Source organism: Xyrauchen texanus, chromosome 11 (assembly GCF_025860055.1).
Source record: "Xyrauchen texanus isolate HMW12.3.18 chromosome 11, RBS_HiC_50CHRs, whole genome shotgun sequence".
In the NCBI taxonomy this organism is placed as follows: Eukaryota; Metazoa; Chordata; class Actinopteri; order Cypriniformes; family Catostomidae; genus Xyrauchen; species Xyrauchen texanus.
The window spans coordinates 43,080,983-43,100,190 of record NC_068286.1 but is presented as its reverse complement, the minus strand read 5'-3'; the positions used below and the strand labels follow the sequence as shown (position 1 = coordinate 43,100,190).

At 39.0% G+C, this 19,208-nt stretch overlaps 1 protein-coding gene across 5 annotated transcripts in view; it reads right to left on the bottom strand.

Annotated features, from left to right (window-relative positions):
- The window catches only part of limch1a (LIM and calponin homology domains 1a), a 66,639-nt gene that overhangs the window by 7,216 nt on the left and 40,215 nt on the right, over positions 1-19,208 (bottom strand). For 2 of the 5 annotated variants that reach the window (XM_052137735.1, XM_052137737.1), the window contains exons 13-27: positions 17,297-17,599; positions 15,205-15,585; positions 14,415-14,759; positions 13,607-13,822; positions 11,872-11,904; positions 10,399-10,531; positions 10,153-10,310; positions 8,543-9,008; positions 6,184-6,475; positions 5,121-5,242; positions 4,054-4,144; positions 2,792-2,817; positions 2,485-2,598; positions 813-905; positions 527-726 (exon numbers count right to left, since the gene is read on the bottom strand). In XM_052137735.1, coding sequence (XP_051993695.1) covers positions 527-726; positions 813-905; positions 2,485-2,598; positions 2,792-2,817; positions 4,054-4,144; positions 5,121-5,242; positions 6,184-6,475; positions 8,543-9,008; positions 10,153-10,310; positions 10,399-10,531; positions 11,872-11,904; positions 13,607-13,822; positions 14,415-14,759; positions 15,205-15,585; positions 17,297-17,599 — 2,973 coding nt within the window. The remainder of the gene's footprint in view (positions 1-526; positions 727-812; positions 906-2,484; positions 2,599-2,791; positions 2,818-4,053; positions 4,145-5,120; positions 5,243-6,183; positions 6,476-8,542; positions 9,009-10,152; positions 10,311-10,398; positions 10,532-11,871; positions 11,905-13,606; positions 13,823-14,414; positions 14,760-15,204; positions 15,586-17,296; positions 17,600-19,208) is intronic. The other 3 variants (XM_052137736.1, XM_052137739.1, XM_052137740.1) reach the window with 3 other exon arrangements.

The following is a 19,208-nucleotide window of genomic DNA, read 5'->3' as shown; positions in this document are numbered from 1 at the left end:
GGGGTTGATTGAGGAGTTACCTTCAAACGTCCGTGCCATTAAACTGGATGTTATTTTTCTGTTAAGCTGCTATAAATATACTGACTTTAATTTACTTGTTCGGCAATATTCTCCACAATTGGTTGCTCAGCCATGACAGTAGTGGCTTGAAACAGAAAATTCACCATAGAAGTGTACAGTTCACATTAATGTTGCTATAGCGTGAGATTGTGGCCATGTTGAGAATGCAACGCGAATTTCAGAACACATTTCGGAAAGCAAGAACGCATGAAATCGAGCTTACGTAGCTAGAAGCATCTGCATTCACATACTTGTGTAACATATGTTTCAGCCTTAAGACTTGTCAACAAAGACCGCTATGTTTATTTGTGGGCAGGTTCCTGTGGTAACATAGTTATGTCATTGATTCAGCTCTCAAATGAGTGGAAATAGGGGGTTCACAAAAACCTCAGCCAAGCACCAGCATAAGCACTGTTTCAGTGGAAAAGGTGTATATTTGTTCTAATGAATTTTGTATTTATTCCACCTGTTGGTCAGTCCGTTGCTCTGGTTCGTCTCTGCCTGTCTCTCCAGTATTTCCTGCTTCCTTTCCCAATCGGCCAGTGAGAGGACAATGGTGTCATGTGGAGGCTGTCTGAGGGAGGGGGGCTCTGTAATTCTTCTGGATGACAAAACTGAGGAGCAAGGGGTCAGTGGGGTCACGGTTTCCTCCAGAATTCGCCTCTCCTGTAGATTAAGACGTTATTAGTCCCAGACGGAGGGTGTGTGTGTGTTAATGTGATCTGTGTTGTAGAAAGAATGAGATGACGCACCTCTTCAAGGTGTCTTCTCTCCTCCTCTTCCACTTCTCTCTGCGCTCTCTCCCATTCCTCCTTCAACTTCTCCTGCTCTCTCTGATATTTCTCCTGCAGAGAAAGAAAAAGAGGGATTAAATAATCTGAGAGAGAGTGTTAAAAAGACTGAGGGAAAGAGAGAAAAACAGGATATTTGTTTCTACAGAAGACAACAGTACAATGGATTTGAGAGTAAATGAAGGGAAGGCAGAGACAGACAAATGTTATGCTATCCTAATTGCTGACACCTACACCAAAAACCAACACAGTTCAGAGGAAGTTGCTGCTCCAGAATAGCAGGTGTGCATTTCTCTTAGACGACACACACACAGACAAGCCACAGTCCGTTCACAGAACGTCTGATGCAGACGGCTTGTGCTTTTCAAAAGTGAAAAAAGGGAAGCGCAGACTATTGTTTGAAGTGTCAGCAATGTTGCTCCCAAAACTACTCAAAACTTTCTTAAAAGGGATATGTCACCCAAAAATGAAAATTCTCTCATCATTTACATTGATTGAAACACATTGTCTAATAGGCAATCAAATGCTGAGCTAATACAAATAGCACTCATGATGCTGTTTGTTACACTGAATTGAATGGAACAGGTATCTATCATAGACTCCCATTAAAGGAATAGTTCACCCAAAAACAGATTTTTAGAAGAATATCTCAGCTCTGTTGGTCCATTCAATGCAAGTGAATGGTGACCAGAACTCAGAAGGTCCAAAAAGGACATAAAGGCAGCTATGACTTCAGTGGTAAAATCCATACCTTCAGAAGCTGCTTGTTTACTCTCAATCTCCACCTTTGACCAGCCCCAACCAGTAGATGGCTGAATGTGGAAGTGAAAGTTAGATTTTTAACATTTAAAAAAGGGCTTAAGTATTGATCTGTTTCTCATTCACACCGATCATATTGCTTCAGAAAATGTGGATTTAACCACTGGAGTTTTAAGGATTACTCTTATCCCTAAAGCCCCTTTTGGACCTTTAAAGTTCTGGTCACCATTCACTTGCATTGTGAGGACCAGTAGAGCTAAATTATTCTTTTAAAAACGTTGGTTGTGTTTTGCAGAAGAAATAAAGTCATACACATATGAAATGGCATGAGGATGAGTAAATCCTGTGGCAGGGCGGAGGGCGTGTGTGTGATCCTACACACCCGGTCCCGTATCAGGCTAATCAAGCCTCCCGAGAGGGATAAAGGTCGACTGCAGAGGATGGAAAAGGTGGATTGCGTTGTACATATTGTGTAATATTTAATGTATTTAGGTATTTGTACAGATTTACTCATCATTGCAGCATTTCTTATTACATTTCAGGGGAAGCCGTGCTCTCTGATCACAAAGTCTATACACATCTTCTGCTAATTTTGGGTGTTTTATACAACTGTTCAAGGAGCCACAGTATTATTTGAATTATTTTCTACCATTGTCTATTATTGTGGTATAATTATTTCAGATAGCCCTGCACCTAAGTGGCACATGAAAACAAAACTAACTGTGGTAGGTCGCTTTACATGTCAGTCAGACGGTCTCCTCCTATCTAAATCATCAGTTCCTGGCCAAAATATGCTGCGATGAGGACCAGACTTCATTCTGCAAGATCTCTACGTGAGACTACTCTCAGTCAAACCCCAAGCCGACAATTGTACCTGCAGCAGGCGTTCCTGCTCTTGTTGCCATCTCTCCTGCCGCCTGCGTTCTTCATTAGGATCCCACGTCCAGTGGTCAACCCTTTTCGCAAGGTTCAACATTGGGGTTTCAATCTGATGCACAAGCATATACAGAAGGATACAGGAAATAGAGGAGAGGACAGTAAGAAGACAGGGAGCACCTACACTGTTCCAATGAGTGACTAACAAAGGAAACAGTTTGGAAAGTGAGAAAGAAATAGGAAAGATGAGGAGATATTCTGGAATTGAAAAAAGGGTTTGAGCTTGGCACAACCACTGTACTTACACATTCAATGGAGTAGTCAATCCCATCTGTGTAGGAATGAAAAGGACATACAGTGGCTTTAGAAACTCATCACATACTTCTTAACATCTACTTATGCCAATGAAACAATAGCACCATGGGAGCTCAAACGGGTCCAGTTTACACCTGATATCAACATCTGTCTTGAGTGATCCAATCACAAGTGGTCAATGCTAAATACAGGTGGCAAAATGTTTTGTAATAAAAAAATAAAACGTATTTTTGGGAGCAAGAGTGTGCCATTTTTTGAGCTTGTTTTACCTTTTTGCATGCAGTTACACACTGACGTAGTAAAAGTGTATGTACTCACAAACATAAGCGACCCTCCCCTCGAAATCTGATCACGAGTGGTCACAGGATTCACATACCAGAGGTAAACAGCAATCAGTCTCACCTGGCCACTTGTGATCGGATCACTCATGATGGATATAATAAAAGTTGTGCACAGGACCATACATACACACAGAGCATTACACATTAAAATAACACAAACAAAAGGAGATAGAGAAAGGTGGATAGAGATAAAGACAAGAGGGGTGTATTATCTCTGAGCTGTCAAAACAGAAAAGGAAACCTAAGAAATTCAAAGCAATATAACATAGAACAATATGGCCATTTCTACAAAGATGCGCACGGTTGCACAATGAACAGACTGAATCAAATCTACTCTTATGAAGTGCCGACATATGACTTAGTTCATGCTACAGATGCTGGATGAGGACAAATTGACACATAACTCTGTGTTAAGTGGGAAAGGTTAAAAACCATCTTAGTTTGACCAGAAAGTTTGCAAAGTCTCACAGTGCCCTCAGCAGACAAGTATATATAATGCACCTCCAGAGGAGAGAGAGAGTCAAAGGAGGACAAACAAGATATGGGAAGCTGGATGAATATGTTCTCCTCTGCCAATCATGAATAAGGAAATCCTGTGCCATTAATTTCATCTATCAGTTTTACCTGTTGGAGCAAAGAACTCCCAGCGTAACCTAGAGCTTTTAGAGGTGGGTGAGGACTCTATCAGACCCCCCCAAATGATACCAGAAAAGAGGGAAAGTCAATGAAAGAGAAAGACAGACAAAAAGCAAGAGAGAGAGAGTTGGAAAACATAAAAGAAAGGTAACCCAATAGATGATTAAGAGGAGGTAAATTAATAAACTGGGGAAGTTTGAGCAAGGATTCATTTCTAGACAATTACTGTGCATTTTTACCTCCCATCACATTCTGAAAGACTAGAGTTGTATTACCTGTCAGTGAGAGTGAGTATGAAGTCTGGTCAGCCTTGCTGGACTCGTTAGATGTGCTCAGATCACATAACTTCTGGACTGAGCCACAAAGCTGATGGGAATTAAAGAAGAAAATAATTATAGACCCTCTCTCTTTTCATTGACCTCAATATGAAAATGAAAGCAGAGTTTCCATCCAACCAAGCAGTAGCACATTTAAATGATCAAAGTTCAGCCATGCAACTCTATGTGGCGCAAGCTAATAGGTCCTTTGAACTTGTTACCTGTTAGCCAATTGGCTTGCTCACATGTGACATGTTAAGCCAATCGGCTCACATGGTGTAAGCTGATTGGTCCTTTGACAGGTAATCGAGTAGCCAATCAACTTGCATCTCGCTCTTCATCTAACATTTAAATCGCTCAGTTTTGCAGATAAGCCGGTTTCACGTTCTTCTGTTTTTTTCCCTCTGAAACCCACCTCCACCCCAGCTCCACTTCTCTAGGTCTGCCACACTGGGATTGTTTGTAATGTCTATTTGTGCACCAGCATGTCATGGATGCTCAATTCAGCACGGCTTGCATTTAGTCTAACTGTGCAACAGCAGCAGCCGCATGTTCATATGCTTAACTCAGTATGTCTGTGTATTTTCTAGTGGTAGCAAGTCATCATACTTTTTCTGCAGCAGCAACAACATAGCAGATCTAGTCTGCCAAGACCAATATCCTATAAATATGTCACAATACCCACAATAACATGCTAAATCTTTCCAAGAGTTGTCATGACTGAACTTTATTAAGCAAGGCACATAATGAAGTAATTTCAGTCATTTTAAGTAAATGCAGGGTTCCCACTCCTTTAACCAATGATTTTCTATATATTTTTCCATAACTTTACAGTCGACTGTGATTACTGTATAAGGATTTTAAAAATATTTTTCTAGAGGTTGCATTCAAAGAACAATTTCTAGCTAACAAAATATTTTAGAGCCAAGCCTAATCAGAAAAATGTGCTTTCATGATTCAAAACAATTAATGATGAAATTCGATTCTTTTTTTAATTGAAGTGAAAGCAAGAAATCAAGGCCCACCTGGTCTGTGCTAGACGTGTCATTTGGTTGGATGGGGTATGTCTGAGTGAGTTCCGTCATAATAGTTGTTGTGACAAGACAGTGGCGCTTCACCATCGGTTCAGGCATTGACTGTTTACCTGCTAAAAAAATATAATGAATTAATTCTATCCTGCCTTTGCTTTTAAGGCATCATATATTTTGTAACCATTTTATTTTTGTCCCTGTGATCCACTTATACCATTTTTTCATGTAGACTTACACAAGGAGTGTGAGTTTGTTGTCAGGTTTAATATACAGTAGTTTGTTTTCCCCATCCTATAATAAAAGTTTTTTTAAATTCAAAGCCTGCATTACATTGTAACAGGTTCATAAAACAACCCACACTTAAAAGACATTGCTAAAAATAAACTTCAGCCACTTTCCTAATTGTTTGGAATCTAGAAGGATATGCAGAGACTCTGTTGGAGTCTTATTTTGGCAGACTCTAAAATTTTATTTGTTCATTTTTCTCTGGGGCTCAGGAATTAGCTGGTTAGCATCTCCCCCATTAGCCACTGCAAGTAGATGCCAGAACTACCCCAAATGGTGCCAAAAAGCAAGTTTCCCTATTATTTTTTCCCCAAGTCATGAACAAATTGTGAGTATTTTATTATATTATAACAGATGCTTAACCAGTGACAGATGTCAGACTGCCATAGACATTAATTGGGATGCTAACGGATAGCTTTCTCTAGGTACATTAGAAATCCTAGTTTCTTCTGATGTTTAAGATAAATACTTTCTTTCACATTTACTCTTCCCTCACCGAGACTGAGCGGGACACGTTTCTGAACACATAATAGGCATCTTTGATGTGCATATATGTGGGCGGTCATGTGTACTGACATTGGAACTAGCTGCCACCACTTGTGGATTCAATAAATGCTCTTGTTGGAGAACATTTTGACTTCTGAAAGTCACAGTAGGTTTTAATAAAATCAAACTCAGGGGGGAAAAAGGTATTTCTTATTAAATTACTCCTTTAAAAAAATGAAAAACATCTGGATATTGAGAACTTTGGTTAATTATTATAGTTTTTAACCTGGTTCTAACTGTAGTGTAGCTGAGGTCTCTTCTTTGCTATGCTCTTCCTGAATGCTTAGAGAACATTCTTTTACTTTCTTTACGACCTCTTTCTCCTGAAAGGAAGTCTGCAAGCTTTGCTGGTGGTGTGAGGTTTCTAACACAGTTAGCTCCTCATTGTGTTGAGTCTGAGTGGCTGGCTTTGGAGGTGAGGAAGAGAAGGAGACAGGATGCTTTAGAGACGCTCCAACTGCACTCTCTCTCCTCTCCCCTTGAGTGCTCTCTCCATTCACACGCACCAGCCCATCAGTCTGCATTTAAAACAAAGACTACACATTACAATGCCAAGTTGAACATATTGGAGTATGCACACATTTATTAAAGCTGCTGGGTGTCATTTTTTTTATGTTAAATTAATTGGTCCAATCCCTGTTTAATATGCAGAGTCAACTATGAACCAAAGTACCATGATTGAGACAATGTTGTGTCAGGCTGTTCAAACTAACAATGGACTGAATTTTGGGCAGGACTGCCTGTTTGACTGACAATAGAGCACAACACTGGCTGTGCCGTTTTTTTCTTTTTTGCCTTTTCAGTCTTGGTTCCGCAAGTATTTCTGCCATTAACTTTTCCCATAGGGATTTAATAAAATCCTTCATTAAAGAGTTCTAAGCCATGAAACTAAACAACCAGCTCCACATTACAAACATGAATTCACATTTCAAACTTTTAGTTGAAGCAGAGAAGTATTAACATCTTTAATGAGTGAATTAACTACAATCCCATGAAGCATTGCATCATGGATGTGGGCTGTTGCTGCTGGGCTCTTTTGCAGCAGTTTGTTTGCCAAGATTCTTTGATTGGTGGATTTTCCACCTGAGGATCATGGGTAGTGTAGTTCTTCACCAATTCTGACAATAAAAAAATAAAAGTTTTGAAAGTTGAATTAACACAGACTGATGGCTTCAGCAGGAACATACAGTAAACCATTGATTAACAACCTTGGAGGTCACAGTAGGTCTGTCTTCAAAGGTTTATAAGTCACCATTAATAATCAGTCCCACTATGAAAAAAAAAAAATTAAACCCAGTAGGATTTTACTTCCGGAACCAGACTGTTGTGCTCTATAGACTTGTTTAAATTAAGTTCTAAGCAGAATCTACCTCTTGTGATCACTGCCAGGTGTATTCCAGTTAGAAATTCTGTCCTACTTACTATTATGTTTCAGAAGATACTCTTTTTCTCCCCAATTTGGAATGCCCAATTCCCAATGTTTTCTAAGTCCTCGTGGTGGCGTAGTGACTCGCCTCAATCCTGGTGGCGGTGGATGAATCTCAGTTGCCTCCGCGTCTGAGACGTCAACCAGTGCATTTTATCATGTGGCTTGTTGAGCGCGTTACCGTGGAGACATAGCATGTGTGTAGGCTTCACGCTATTCCCTGCGGCATCCACGCACAACTCACCACACGCCCCACCGAGAGCGAACCACATTATATTGACCACAAGGATGCTACCCAATGTGACTCTACCCTCCCTAGCAACTGGGCCAGTTTTGTTGATTAGGAGAACTGGCTGGAGTCACTCAGCACTCCCTAGATTCTAACACACAACTCCAGGGGTGATAGTCAGCATCTTTACTCACTGAGCTACCCAGGCCCATGCAGAAGGTACTCTTAAACAACTGCACAAACTAAAACATAAAGGGAAATTGCTTGCCTTCCATTAACTCTTATTAAAGCAACAGGCAAAGAGAGACAGTGTGACAATGATTTAAAATGGGTAAGGGGCTTATAAAATGGTGAAATATGATAAAAGTAACTGTTCAATTAAAAGTTCAATTTATCATTCATATTAAGAATAAACAATTCTTCTGCCAAGTAATAATGTCCAAGTCATTTTCCTAACTGTAGGATTTTGCAGTAGCCAAGCAATTTAACAACTTGCAACAATTATAGCCCATGCGTTTAAAGGTGTGGTTTTATAGTCTTTTTACAAAGGCTTGAATACGGCTCATCTAATCAGAATTATGAGTCGTAACGACCCATTTTAAATAGGGTTTTTTATGAGTATGAATGTTGTAATACTAATACAGTAATACTAATAATGAGTTAGGTAATTGCTTTACTTGCATGCATAGATGCTGGTCTATTTCGTAAAGTGGGAATTTGTCTGCTCATACATGACTGCAGCAATATACTCCTATCTAATTTCGTCTACTAAAGGAGAGGCCTTTTAGACATCTCCAACAATCCTGATGGCAGATGTTAGGAATGTTTGGTGAAAAATTTTAGAAACAGCAATTATTTTCACAATTCTGTTTGGTGGAATTTAAACACAGCAGCTTTAAATGGATTGGTTATTGAGGATGATATTCTTGCCTTCAGTGTTTTGCAGGAGCCCTGGCTGAATCTGGGCTGGCTGTAGGGTTTTGGGGTGATTAGGGGAAAAGGCTTTGAACAAGCAGGGGGAGCACGTGTGGGTGCTGATGAGATTTCCAGAATTTTGGTGGTCTTTGTTGGTAATGGTTCAGGGCTTTTAGGCTGTCCCAGTGTCTGATTTTGTACCATCTGCTGATCTGCAAGGACACTGTGGTGTGTTTGGTTGGTATGTGTAGGCTCTGGAACCTCAGGTTCTACTGGGGCAGGGCATGTGGGCTGCTTCACAGGCTGGCAGACAGAAGTGTGGATTGGCGTGGCAGCAGAAGGCAGTTTGGGGAGCTGGAGCTTCTCCAGTATGGCGTCACTGATGGTGAAACGGAGAGCGTAGCGCTGAAGCACGGCGGCTTTCTCCTCTGAAGTGGAGGCCTTGCAGTACTGCTCATGTAGCTCCTGTTCTCTACGCTCTCTGAAAAAGAAACAGAGAAAGTCAATAGAATTTAAACAAATAAGGCAGTCAGGAAGATGAACTCTTAGCAGGGTTCCCAGACATCCCATGCTTTTTGACCAATTAATTTCCATTACTATTCCAAGGAGTTTTTAAAAATGATTTACAGAGACCAATCACAAAGAGCAAGGCTTTAAAGCATAGCATGACTTGAAAAATTACATTCACTATAGAAATTTCCATGACTTTTCCAATTCTGGAAATCCCTATTTAAAAAATTCACTGATATTTGCAGGTTTTTCTTGACCGTGGGAACCATGTCTTAGAGACAAAATTTGTTAATGCTGTATTAAGCAAAAAACCTGGTTTTATTCACTAACCCCTCACAATCCAGTTTAACCAGCAGCCAAATGCGCTGAAATAGACCTGCCCCATGAGTATTTACATTCATTTTATTTCCATTTAAATTATGCTCATTTATACACTACTATTCGCAAAACTCACAATTAACATTATACTATAAAATAATTGAATCTAAAACAGATTATCTTTGACATTTTCTATTAGCCATGGCAGCTGTATTTCATCAAATGATGATTAAATGATTGAGATGAGGGTATAACCGGGCATATATCCAGACTGGAGGTGTAGATGAGCACACATTTAGCATTTGAGCCAATTCAGATGCCTGGATCACATTGCTGGAGCAATACTGTACAGTCCTAGCGAAGTATAAAGATCGCAAGGGAACTGCACCATGCAAGTTGCTTTCAGCACACATTTTTTGTGGTACCGTTTGTGCCATTTCCTGAATTTCCATTTCGGCGCTGACTTCTGGCGATAACTGATTGAAAAGAAGCTATTGAGACCGATTAATCGGCAAAACTGATATATTGGTCAACCATTAATATTTTTAGTGAATAGGGTGCTAAACCAACACAGGTAGCATCTGCAAATAAACAGAGGGTGCTATTCATTCTTTGTGAATTTGTCCCTAAATGATTCCTATGGACAGCAAAGAGGGTAATGGGAAGGACTTGAAACTACAGTATATCATAAATCACTAGCGCTGAATTATATACAAAGCACGTAATTTCAATGTACAGTACATCTAGTTGTTTACTTCTAAATCAGGAAGTTGTAGAGATATAAATTTGTGTCTCACTTCTCCTCTACGATCTCTTTGTATGTTTTGATGCTCTTCTTGCGATGGCTGGATCCTCCATCTGTTGTCATCAGCTTCTCCATCATCTTCCTCTCTTCCTCTTTTTTGATTAGATCCTGAGAGGCACTTCGCCTCCGATTCTTCCAGCGAGCCAAATCCTACGCACAGAAGCCAGAAAATGAACAGACGAACTGTATGATTGCATTTTGTTAAACACGTGTTTGTGTATGGTTTTGCATGACTCACATCTTGCCACTGGTCCTCCTCCTCTTTGAGTTTGTTGTACTGACTGTGTAGGCGCTCATTGCGTGATTGGCTGTGTGGTCGAAGGTAGGCCATCTCGTCCTCTTCATCACGCATGTCAATCAAACTCACACTCCTTTGAATAACAAACAAAAACAAAGACATATTTAAAAGCACTCTATTGCTTTTAGCTGGAGGAAGGAAGGTGAGATCAAAGCCAAATCCAAAATAATACTACATCCCTTCCTCTGAGAACTGAAGACCTGAAGAGAGTAAGTTCTCAACACAAAAAGAAAGATGAAATGTAAGTGTGATGTTAACAGGAATGACAGGGCTATTGTTAGCCAACGAGCAACACGCATAGTCATCAGGACCATGTACAATACAAATAGGAAAACTACATTTATGTATGATAAACTAGTTGGTTTAATTCTGTCTTTTAAAGAAATAGTTCACCCAAAAATTCTGTCACAATTTACATATTAGAACATGTAGTTTTAAACCCATACCACTTACATACTTTCGTCAATGGAACACAAAGGAGACATTTTCAGGAATGGACTGGGCACTCTTTTCCATGTGATGACTGATTCCTGAACTATTTCTTTTGGGTCTGATCTTTCCAATGAATCGGTTGATCCAGTTCACATAGCGTGTCTGAATGATTCGTTTACGAACTCATTAACATGCCAAAGAGAGCTAAGGCAAATTACGAGATTTTCAGAGAATAACAACTTCAATTTCTGTCATTTCTTAACCCGGCATTCCTGAAATAACTTAGAATGCACTGCACGAGTCAAATTGAACACTTTTTAAATTTGGGTTCATAACGAGAGCAGTGCAAAGAGTAATTAGACTAAAGAATCACATCATTTTCATTTTTGAGTGAACAACTCGGTAACACTTTACAATAAGTTTCCATTTGGTAACATTAGTAAATGCAGGTATCACGAACAAACAATTAACAATATAACTATTACAGCATTTATTAATCTCTGTTAATGCTAGTTGTTAAAAATAAAATTGTTCATTGTTAGTTCATAGTGCATTAACTAATGTTAAAGTATATTTTGAAATTAACATTAACTAATATTAATAAGTGCTGTAAAAGTATTGTTCATTGGTAGCTCATGTTAAATTACATTAGCAAATGTAACCTTATTGTAAAGTGTTACCAACAATTTCTTTAATGCAACTGAGTATGCCGTAGTGTAGTGGAAAAATGATCCACTACAGCAAACTGTGAGAAAGACCAAACATGCACGTTTGGGGCAGGCTACTGAGTTTTTGTGTATGCATGCATAAAAAGCAAGAGACAGTTATGTAAATGCAGAAAATAGTCATATCTGTATGTGAATAGAGACACTGCATAGATGTACGTGTTTATAGTACATGCAATTGCTCAGTTCTTCAGCAGTGGAACTAAAAAAAGAGAAAGAGCAAAAGACTGAAAGATAGATAGAAAAAGAAACTTACTCTGTTTCATCAGAAACACTAGTAGCTCTGAATCTAGAACATTAATAGATAAAAAAAAATATATAAATAGAGTTACGCTTTAAATAACATAACATTAGAACATAATAGAACACATCAAGTTCAGAACTTTCTTTATAAAACAAGGTATTGACTATGCAAAAAAATGTATGCACTATAAAACTATATGCAGAAACATACTGTATGTGATATGTATGTGTTTTCTAGCTCCTGTGCAATGTTACTAATGTCATTTGAAATAGCTTGAAGCTTTATTAAAAGGTTATCATCAAAAAGGCTTGGACAAGAAAAAGTGTTAAGACTTTTGGGAAATGTAGGGGAATGACTCCTAATCATCAATTGCTACACATACCCTGATTTCAGCAAATCTGAATACTTAAAATGACTGAAAGGCAAAGAGCACCTCAAAGTCTTCTATTTGGCTAAACAATAGTGTCCTGTGTTTAGATCATTTTTTTTAGTCTACAGAGGCAAGGGCTGTCACAGAGACATTTGTGATTGCTCATGACAACTATTTCAGTAATGTGTCAGAAAGTAAGGATATTTTCTACATGCTTTTTCATGAAAAACTGCTTATAGCACCTTCTAAAGGAATAATTCAACCAACCAAAACTCAAACCATTTGCTCACCTCATGCCACTCCAGATGTGTGACTTTCATTGTTCTGAAGAACACAAATTGAGATTTTTAGAAGAATATCTCAACTCTGTAGGCCCACACAATGCAAGTGAATGGTGGCCAGAACTATGAAGCTCCATAAAGCACATAAAGGCAGCATACAAGTAATCCATACCACTCCAGTGGTGAAATCCATGGGTGAGAAACAGATCAATATAAGTCATATTTTACTACAAATATCCACCTTGGACCAGTAGGTGGCGATATGCAGGAAGAATGTGAATCACCAAAAAACAAAAGATGTGGAAGTGAAAGCGGAGATTTAGTTAAAAAGGTCTTAAATATTGATATGTTTCTTACCCACACCTATCATATAGCTTCTGAAGACATGGCTTAAATCACTGGAGTCATGCGGATTACGTTTAGGCTGTTTTTATGTGCTTTTTGGAGCTTCAAAACTTTGGTCACCATTCACTTGCATTGTGTGGATCAACAGAGCTGAGATATTCCTCTAAAAATCTTAATTTGTGGTATGCAGAATAAAGAAAGCCATACACATCTGGAATTGCATGAGGGTGAGTAAATTATGAGAAAATTTTCATTTTTGGGTGAACTATCCCTTTAAGGGTTATGCATTGAATCAGTAAGCCAAAATAATCAGGTGACTCTCTCGAAACCAGTCAAGATAATGTCCTGGTCTTATATTACTCCAAAATCAAAAGAAACAAATAACTAATTATATTTGGCATGCAGAAAGTGAAACCTGTTTTTAGGGACATTAACATTGTTTACATGAGAATTACAATTATATTCTTATAATAATCGCAATGTGATTAGAATTTAGGTGTAAAATGTGTGATCCTAAATGTAGGCTTAATTTTCTTTACGTAAAATACAATTGCATTTTGTATTGATTTGGGGTTAAATATGACCGGGACATTTTCATGACAGGTTTTGTGAGAACCACCCAAACAGAGAACATTGATAAAATGCAGAGATACAGACATGAGACACAATCTCTTTCCATGCAGAAGACGGCAAACCTAAAAACAAAACATTTTAGTCAAGAGCTATTTTGGTCCTCAAAGTGCTTTCTCACATTGGGGGGAGATCATCATCTTCCTGCCATAGGGGTCGACGTGAGGCTTGGTCAGGTATGGGGGAGGGACTTTTGGGATTAGTCTCATTTTTAATGAGACTTTCCTGTCCCACCACATTCACAGAGCCCACCTCCTGACTGTCCATCATCTGAGGGCCATTCCTAGGCGTGTCCTCAGCATCTCTTGGGGGTGGGGCCACAGAGCTAAGGGTGAAGCTGAGAAAGTTGCCATGGTTACTAAAGCAAAGCAGGGCTTTGTAAGGGAGGTCGAGGAAGGCATTCAGTCCCATGTTTTGTTCGACTAGCTCTCTCTGTTCTCAGCCAGCCCAGCCAGAGAGGACAGAGAAAACAAGTGCAAATAACAGACTTGGGTTTTAAAAAGAAGAGGTAAAGACTATAAATAACAGCACAATAAAATTGGGAGCTATCAGAAGAATTCAGTGTAGTCAAAGAACGGCAAGCAAGTTACAAACGTTAGTAAACAAACAGTATCCACCAAAAATCAGGGATCTCTTCTCTGTAATCTGAGAATCAAGCAACTCCACACAACAAGCCCAACACCAAATCTACAAGAAAAAAAACAGCCCATGTTAATATATTAGGACTGCAAATGTTGATTATATCTCTGAATAATCGAAGACACATCTTAGCTCCACATCTTGCCCAATGCTTCTTTCATTATTACTGATTAGTTGTTGCAGCTCTGTAATAGACACCAATTTAAACAGACAACATTGCATCGTCACCCCAACAAAAGCAACATTCCCAACCCTCAGAGACACACAATTCATTCCTAGAGGTTCCTAACCTGTCCAAAGCCGGGGTTTTCTCTTGATCATTAGGCTTGATGTATGACTGCTGCAATCCACTTCCAGTGGTGCTTTTGTGTTTGACTGAACCAGGTTTAGGCAAAAATGCATTAAAAGTCTGTCCTGCCCCACCACTTGGCTTTTGTTGAGCTCCAGTCCTTCGAGTGAGCATGTCATCCTTGTCAAAGTCTGTTGGTGGGCCTTCATCCCCACACTCATCATAATCATCATTGTTATAACTGCAAGAGCCACCAACATTGGTAGCAGTTGAGCGTACGATGTCAGGACTCTTTTGGGTAACTATGGAGAGCGGAACTGGTGGTAGTTGGTCATCTGTTTCATTTCTGTCAAAATAGTATATGCTGATAACTAACTTGCACAATTACTCTCAGCTTATTATATTCTGTATAATATTCTACAAGGCACACGTTGCATTCACTTCTTTAGGAAAACACTAATGAAAACTGGAGTTCCTTGCACGCAAAAAAACAAACAATTCAAGTGTTGCTGCTGCTGTATGATGCTAGGGTGTTGTAGGGGTTGCACAAACGGTGTGGGGACGAGTTGCAAAGTTTAACACTTACAGTTACAGGTTTTTTCAAATCCCTAAACTGAAGTATGAGCAACACTAATAGAGATGTTTAGTGCCACTAAAACGTAAACATTACCAACACAATGCAGGGAAAGCATCTGTTTCACCATAACATCAAGCATGTTAGACGCATGCATCCTGTAATAAACAAAGATACTTGAAAGCTTAAGACTTTCAGTTAATCTTGCTTGTCCCACCTCTGTCCAATCTTGGTTCTCTTTGTCTTTATATTTCTTTCCAGGTATTGGAGGTCTCTCTCTCCAATTGTGCCCATTTGAATACTTCCTTTCAGGGCTAATGAAGCCCCTGTACCGCCCTCTCTCTTGGATCTTGGCTGCGGGAGGAATCGGTTATATGACGTCCCTTTTGCTGGCTTCTGAAATACTCCTGTTCTACGAGCCAGCATGTCATCTTTTTCTACATCCGGTTGCTTTTCCTCTTCTTCCACACCTTCTCTCTCATCCCTTGCTTTCTCATCCAGCTCCTCCTCAGCAGAGGTCGAAGGCTGTTTAAGGTCAAATATGTCAGGGGTTGGGGGTTCGGGGGGCATGAATACAGCAGGTTCTGGGTTTGCATCTCTGAGTCAGTTGGACATGATGTTTGAAATATAAAATGAAAAGAGAAACAAAGAGTCAGAGACAGATAGAGGAGAAGGGTATAGAGAAACGATGCAGATACAAGCATGGAAAGATGCAATCCAGTGGGAACCAAAGCAACTGCAATGCAGTTACTCAAAACTTAAGTCACACACTCATACACACGTTATTGCACAACCATAAATGCATATTTCATCTTTTTTTGTCATCCACACGGCAAAACTTATTTAGTTCAATCCACACCTCCAATGTAAATCAATCAATGCTGATAAGACAGCCATTTTTCAAGCACCATTTAGCTCTGCCTGAAAACACCGGCACATGTTGTGTTTTGGATTCCTTGGTCAACCAGCATTACAAGATACTGGTTTGAAAACAGCTCTTCTCAGCTGTGGCACTACAGCTGTTATTGTTACCATCATTCTCTAACAGTGTCACAAGGCACGTGTCCTCCAGCTTCATAAACCCCAGTAAGATGAAGCCAACATGCCCTATTAATCCATCATCACTGCCAAGATCACTAACACACATTCCCACAAAAAAGCACACTGTCAGAGGGAGTATGTGCATTTATGTTCAGATCTTTGGTAGGCAAAATGTTGTTCCTAAAAGCAGGCAGTTCTCAACAAGCAGTGTATTCAGTATAATTGTGTCAATATGCACTGCTACAGTCTGAGAAGACTAATCCTTGAGCATTGTGTAGAGGGGTCTACATTGTGAAGTGTTCAAGTTCAATGATAATGTCTGTTCAACCTTATAAGAAGACTTACAGAATTGTATGTTTATGCTGCGCTGGCTGATTTGTCAATATTCTTGGACTTCATACTGACTATTGGCATGGATGAGGCATCACGTAAAAGCAACAGTTTTAAGTTACTGATACGATTGTAAAAAAAAATACCCTATTCACAGTCAGACATGATTTATTTCGTAAGCAATGTCTCCTAGAACAGTTTACCGAAATAAAGTGAGTAGTGTGCAGCTCATATGGCCCCACCGTAATATGTATGCTCCCATCAGATGACCCGCACCATGTAAAATACGTTTGTTTTTTGGCCACTAATAAACCTGGATTCTTATTTCATGTGATTGCACATTATTTTAATATACTAATCAAAAGTACTTTTTAATGAGGAAAAAATTCATAGGTGCACCTTTAATTGTGTGTGCATATCATTGCAGCGCGGACTGTTTTGAGAACATGTCACGATGCATTGAATGCTTTGCAAAGGGTCTGTTACTGAAGAATGGGCCAGTTAAACTCTTCACCTGTAATGAAGCCTACAGTAAATCCCAACTTATGGATGGTAAGAATGGTTAATCATTACACCTACAAAGAGGGCATTTAACATAGAATTCTTAAAGAAACAACAGCTCTTTTTTTTTTTCTTAAAGAAACAACAGCTTTATTTCTTAAAGAAATAACAGACTAAATCATCTGGACAAATTAAGTTGCACCAACAAAACTCATTTTTATGGGTTAGATCGAGTAGAAATAAGCTCTTGCGATAACAGCGTAAAGTGTTAAAGGTCAGGGAGAGGGTATAAAACGAAATTATGAATGTTATCAGAGGGCATCATTAATCAAAAGAAAAAAAGACAAATTAAAGTGATATGACCACTTTAAGTGTGTGCTTTGGAATGTCTATATACACATCTATCCTGTTCTCTTGTCTCTATTTCTCATCCCTACCTGCCAACTGCTCTCTTTGTCAGTCTGGAGCCCAGCCCTATGGTGGGCATGGCAACAGGTGCCATCGAGAGGAGGTATTGAAGCTTCACTGCCTCGTCCCCCTCTCCCCTTTCCTCATCCTCCTCTTGCCAGGATGTATTCTCCATCTCTGTCACACCCCCAAATGTCACAAAACGCTGCCGTTTGCCAGAGGAACGTTCCCGGCAACCGGCTAGGTCATTCTTGGCAACCTTTGCCTTGGATGCGATTGAGAGGCAGCCTTTCTCAAGACACGTCTGACACAGAGGGACAATGGGCTCATCGCTGTTCACACGCACATACATACACGACACAGAAGTGTAAAGCAATGAAAAAAGAGAAAAAGAGAAGCGTTAAAGAGAGTGATGAAAACTAAAATTTACAAATGAAGAAAGACTATGTGAGTCTGAGAGTCGTGTTATTGATGCAAACCTTAGTCTGGGTAGACAGCATATTTCATTTGACTTTAATTGAAGGATAAAAGAGAAGTCCATTCAATAGGCTGTAGATATTAACCAATATTGTTTTTTTATAGCGATACATATAATTTTTTATATTCATTTGCCATTTATACCAATCAATATTTAAGTCCAATATTTACAATCAATCTCCACTTTGACTTTTGCATTCCAAAAAAGGACTTAAATATTGATCTGTTTCTCACCCACAACACTCATATCACTTCTGAAGACATGGATTTAACCACTGGAGTCATATGAATTACTTTTATGCTGCCTTTATGTGCATTTTGGAGTGCCAAAATGTTGGAACCCATTCGCTTGCATTGTATGGACCAACAGAGCAGAGATATTCTTCTACAAATCCTAATTTGTGTTTAGCAGAAGAAAGAAAGTCATAAACATCTATGATGGAATGAGGGTGAGTAAATGATGAGAGAATTTTCATTTTGGGGTGAACAATTCCTATACCTTATGAACCCCAATGATTATTATCATAATTATAATAGCTTAAAAAAACAGGTTTCAAATAAAAGTTGACGAATTACACCACATTAAAATATTTAATTCATTTACTTTACAGTTGTTTTTCTGTTATGGTGTTGTTGGGTTTTATTTTTTAAGAAACCCACTAAAGGGCATTTATTGTTATTAAAGAACCGATAACCTATTAATTATTAAAATATAAATATCACTATAAGGTTTTGGCCAAACAGATTATGTCAATTTCTAGCAGTGTCTTCCATCCCATCTAATTTTAATAACCTATGTTTTTTAGTTTTTTGCCCACTGGAAATATTTTTGGAATTACATTTCTGATATGCTGTATTGACTGTATTGATAAACAACATGACAACCCATTGAACAGACTGTCCATCTCATCTCCCTTATAGCCTTGGTTTCATTTGTCTAACATCAATATGCCATCTTCCCTAACTGAGAGGGAATAATCATGGGAGGGATGACTGAACAAGAATGTGTGAGTTATGAAACAAAAAAAAAAAAACACTGAAGTGATGCAAGCATGGTCTTTTGTGACATAAATGTTCATGAGATGACTTTCCTCATGCAGTTAAGACTCTGAGTCTCTTGGTTTCACGCACACACCCTCCCTCCAACCCTCTTTCTCTGTGAGCATCTCTTGGTTTCAATAGTTGTTTTGGTGATGTCTGTTTGCTAGAGAGGGGCTTCCCTTGGCAAACAGAATTTTGAATCTCACAAAGGCACACTTTGCAGCACAAACGGCATTGACACACCACGTTTCTGTGCTATAAAGAGGCCCACATGTAATCTGTGACAGTAGCCACAGATTTGGAACACCTGTAATTCATGAATGTCTACAATTGTTTTGTTTTTTGTATCTAATTTGATTATGCTTTCAGTTCATAATAAGAGTGTAGCACTCTCAGTTCTGTTTGAAATTGTTCCTTGTTTAA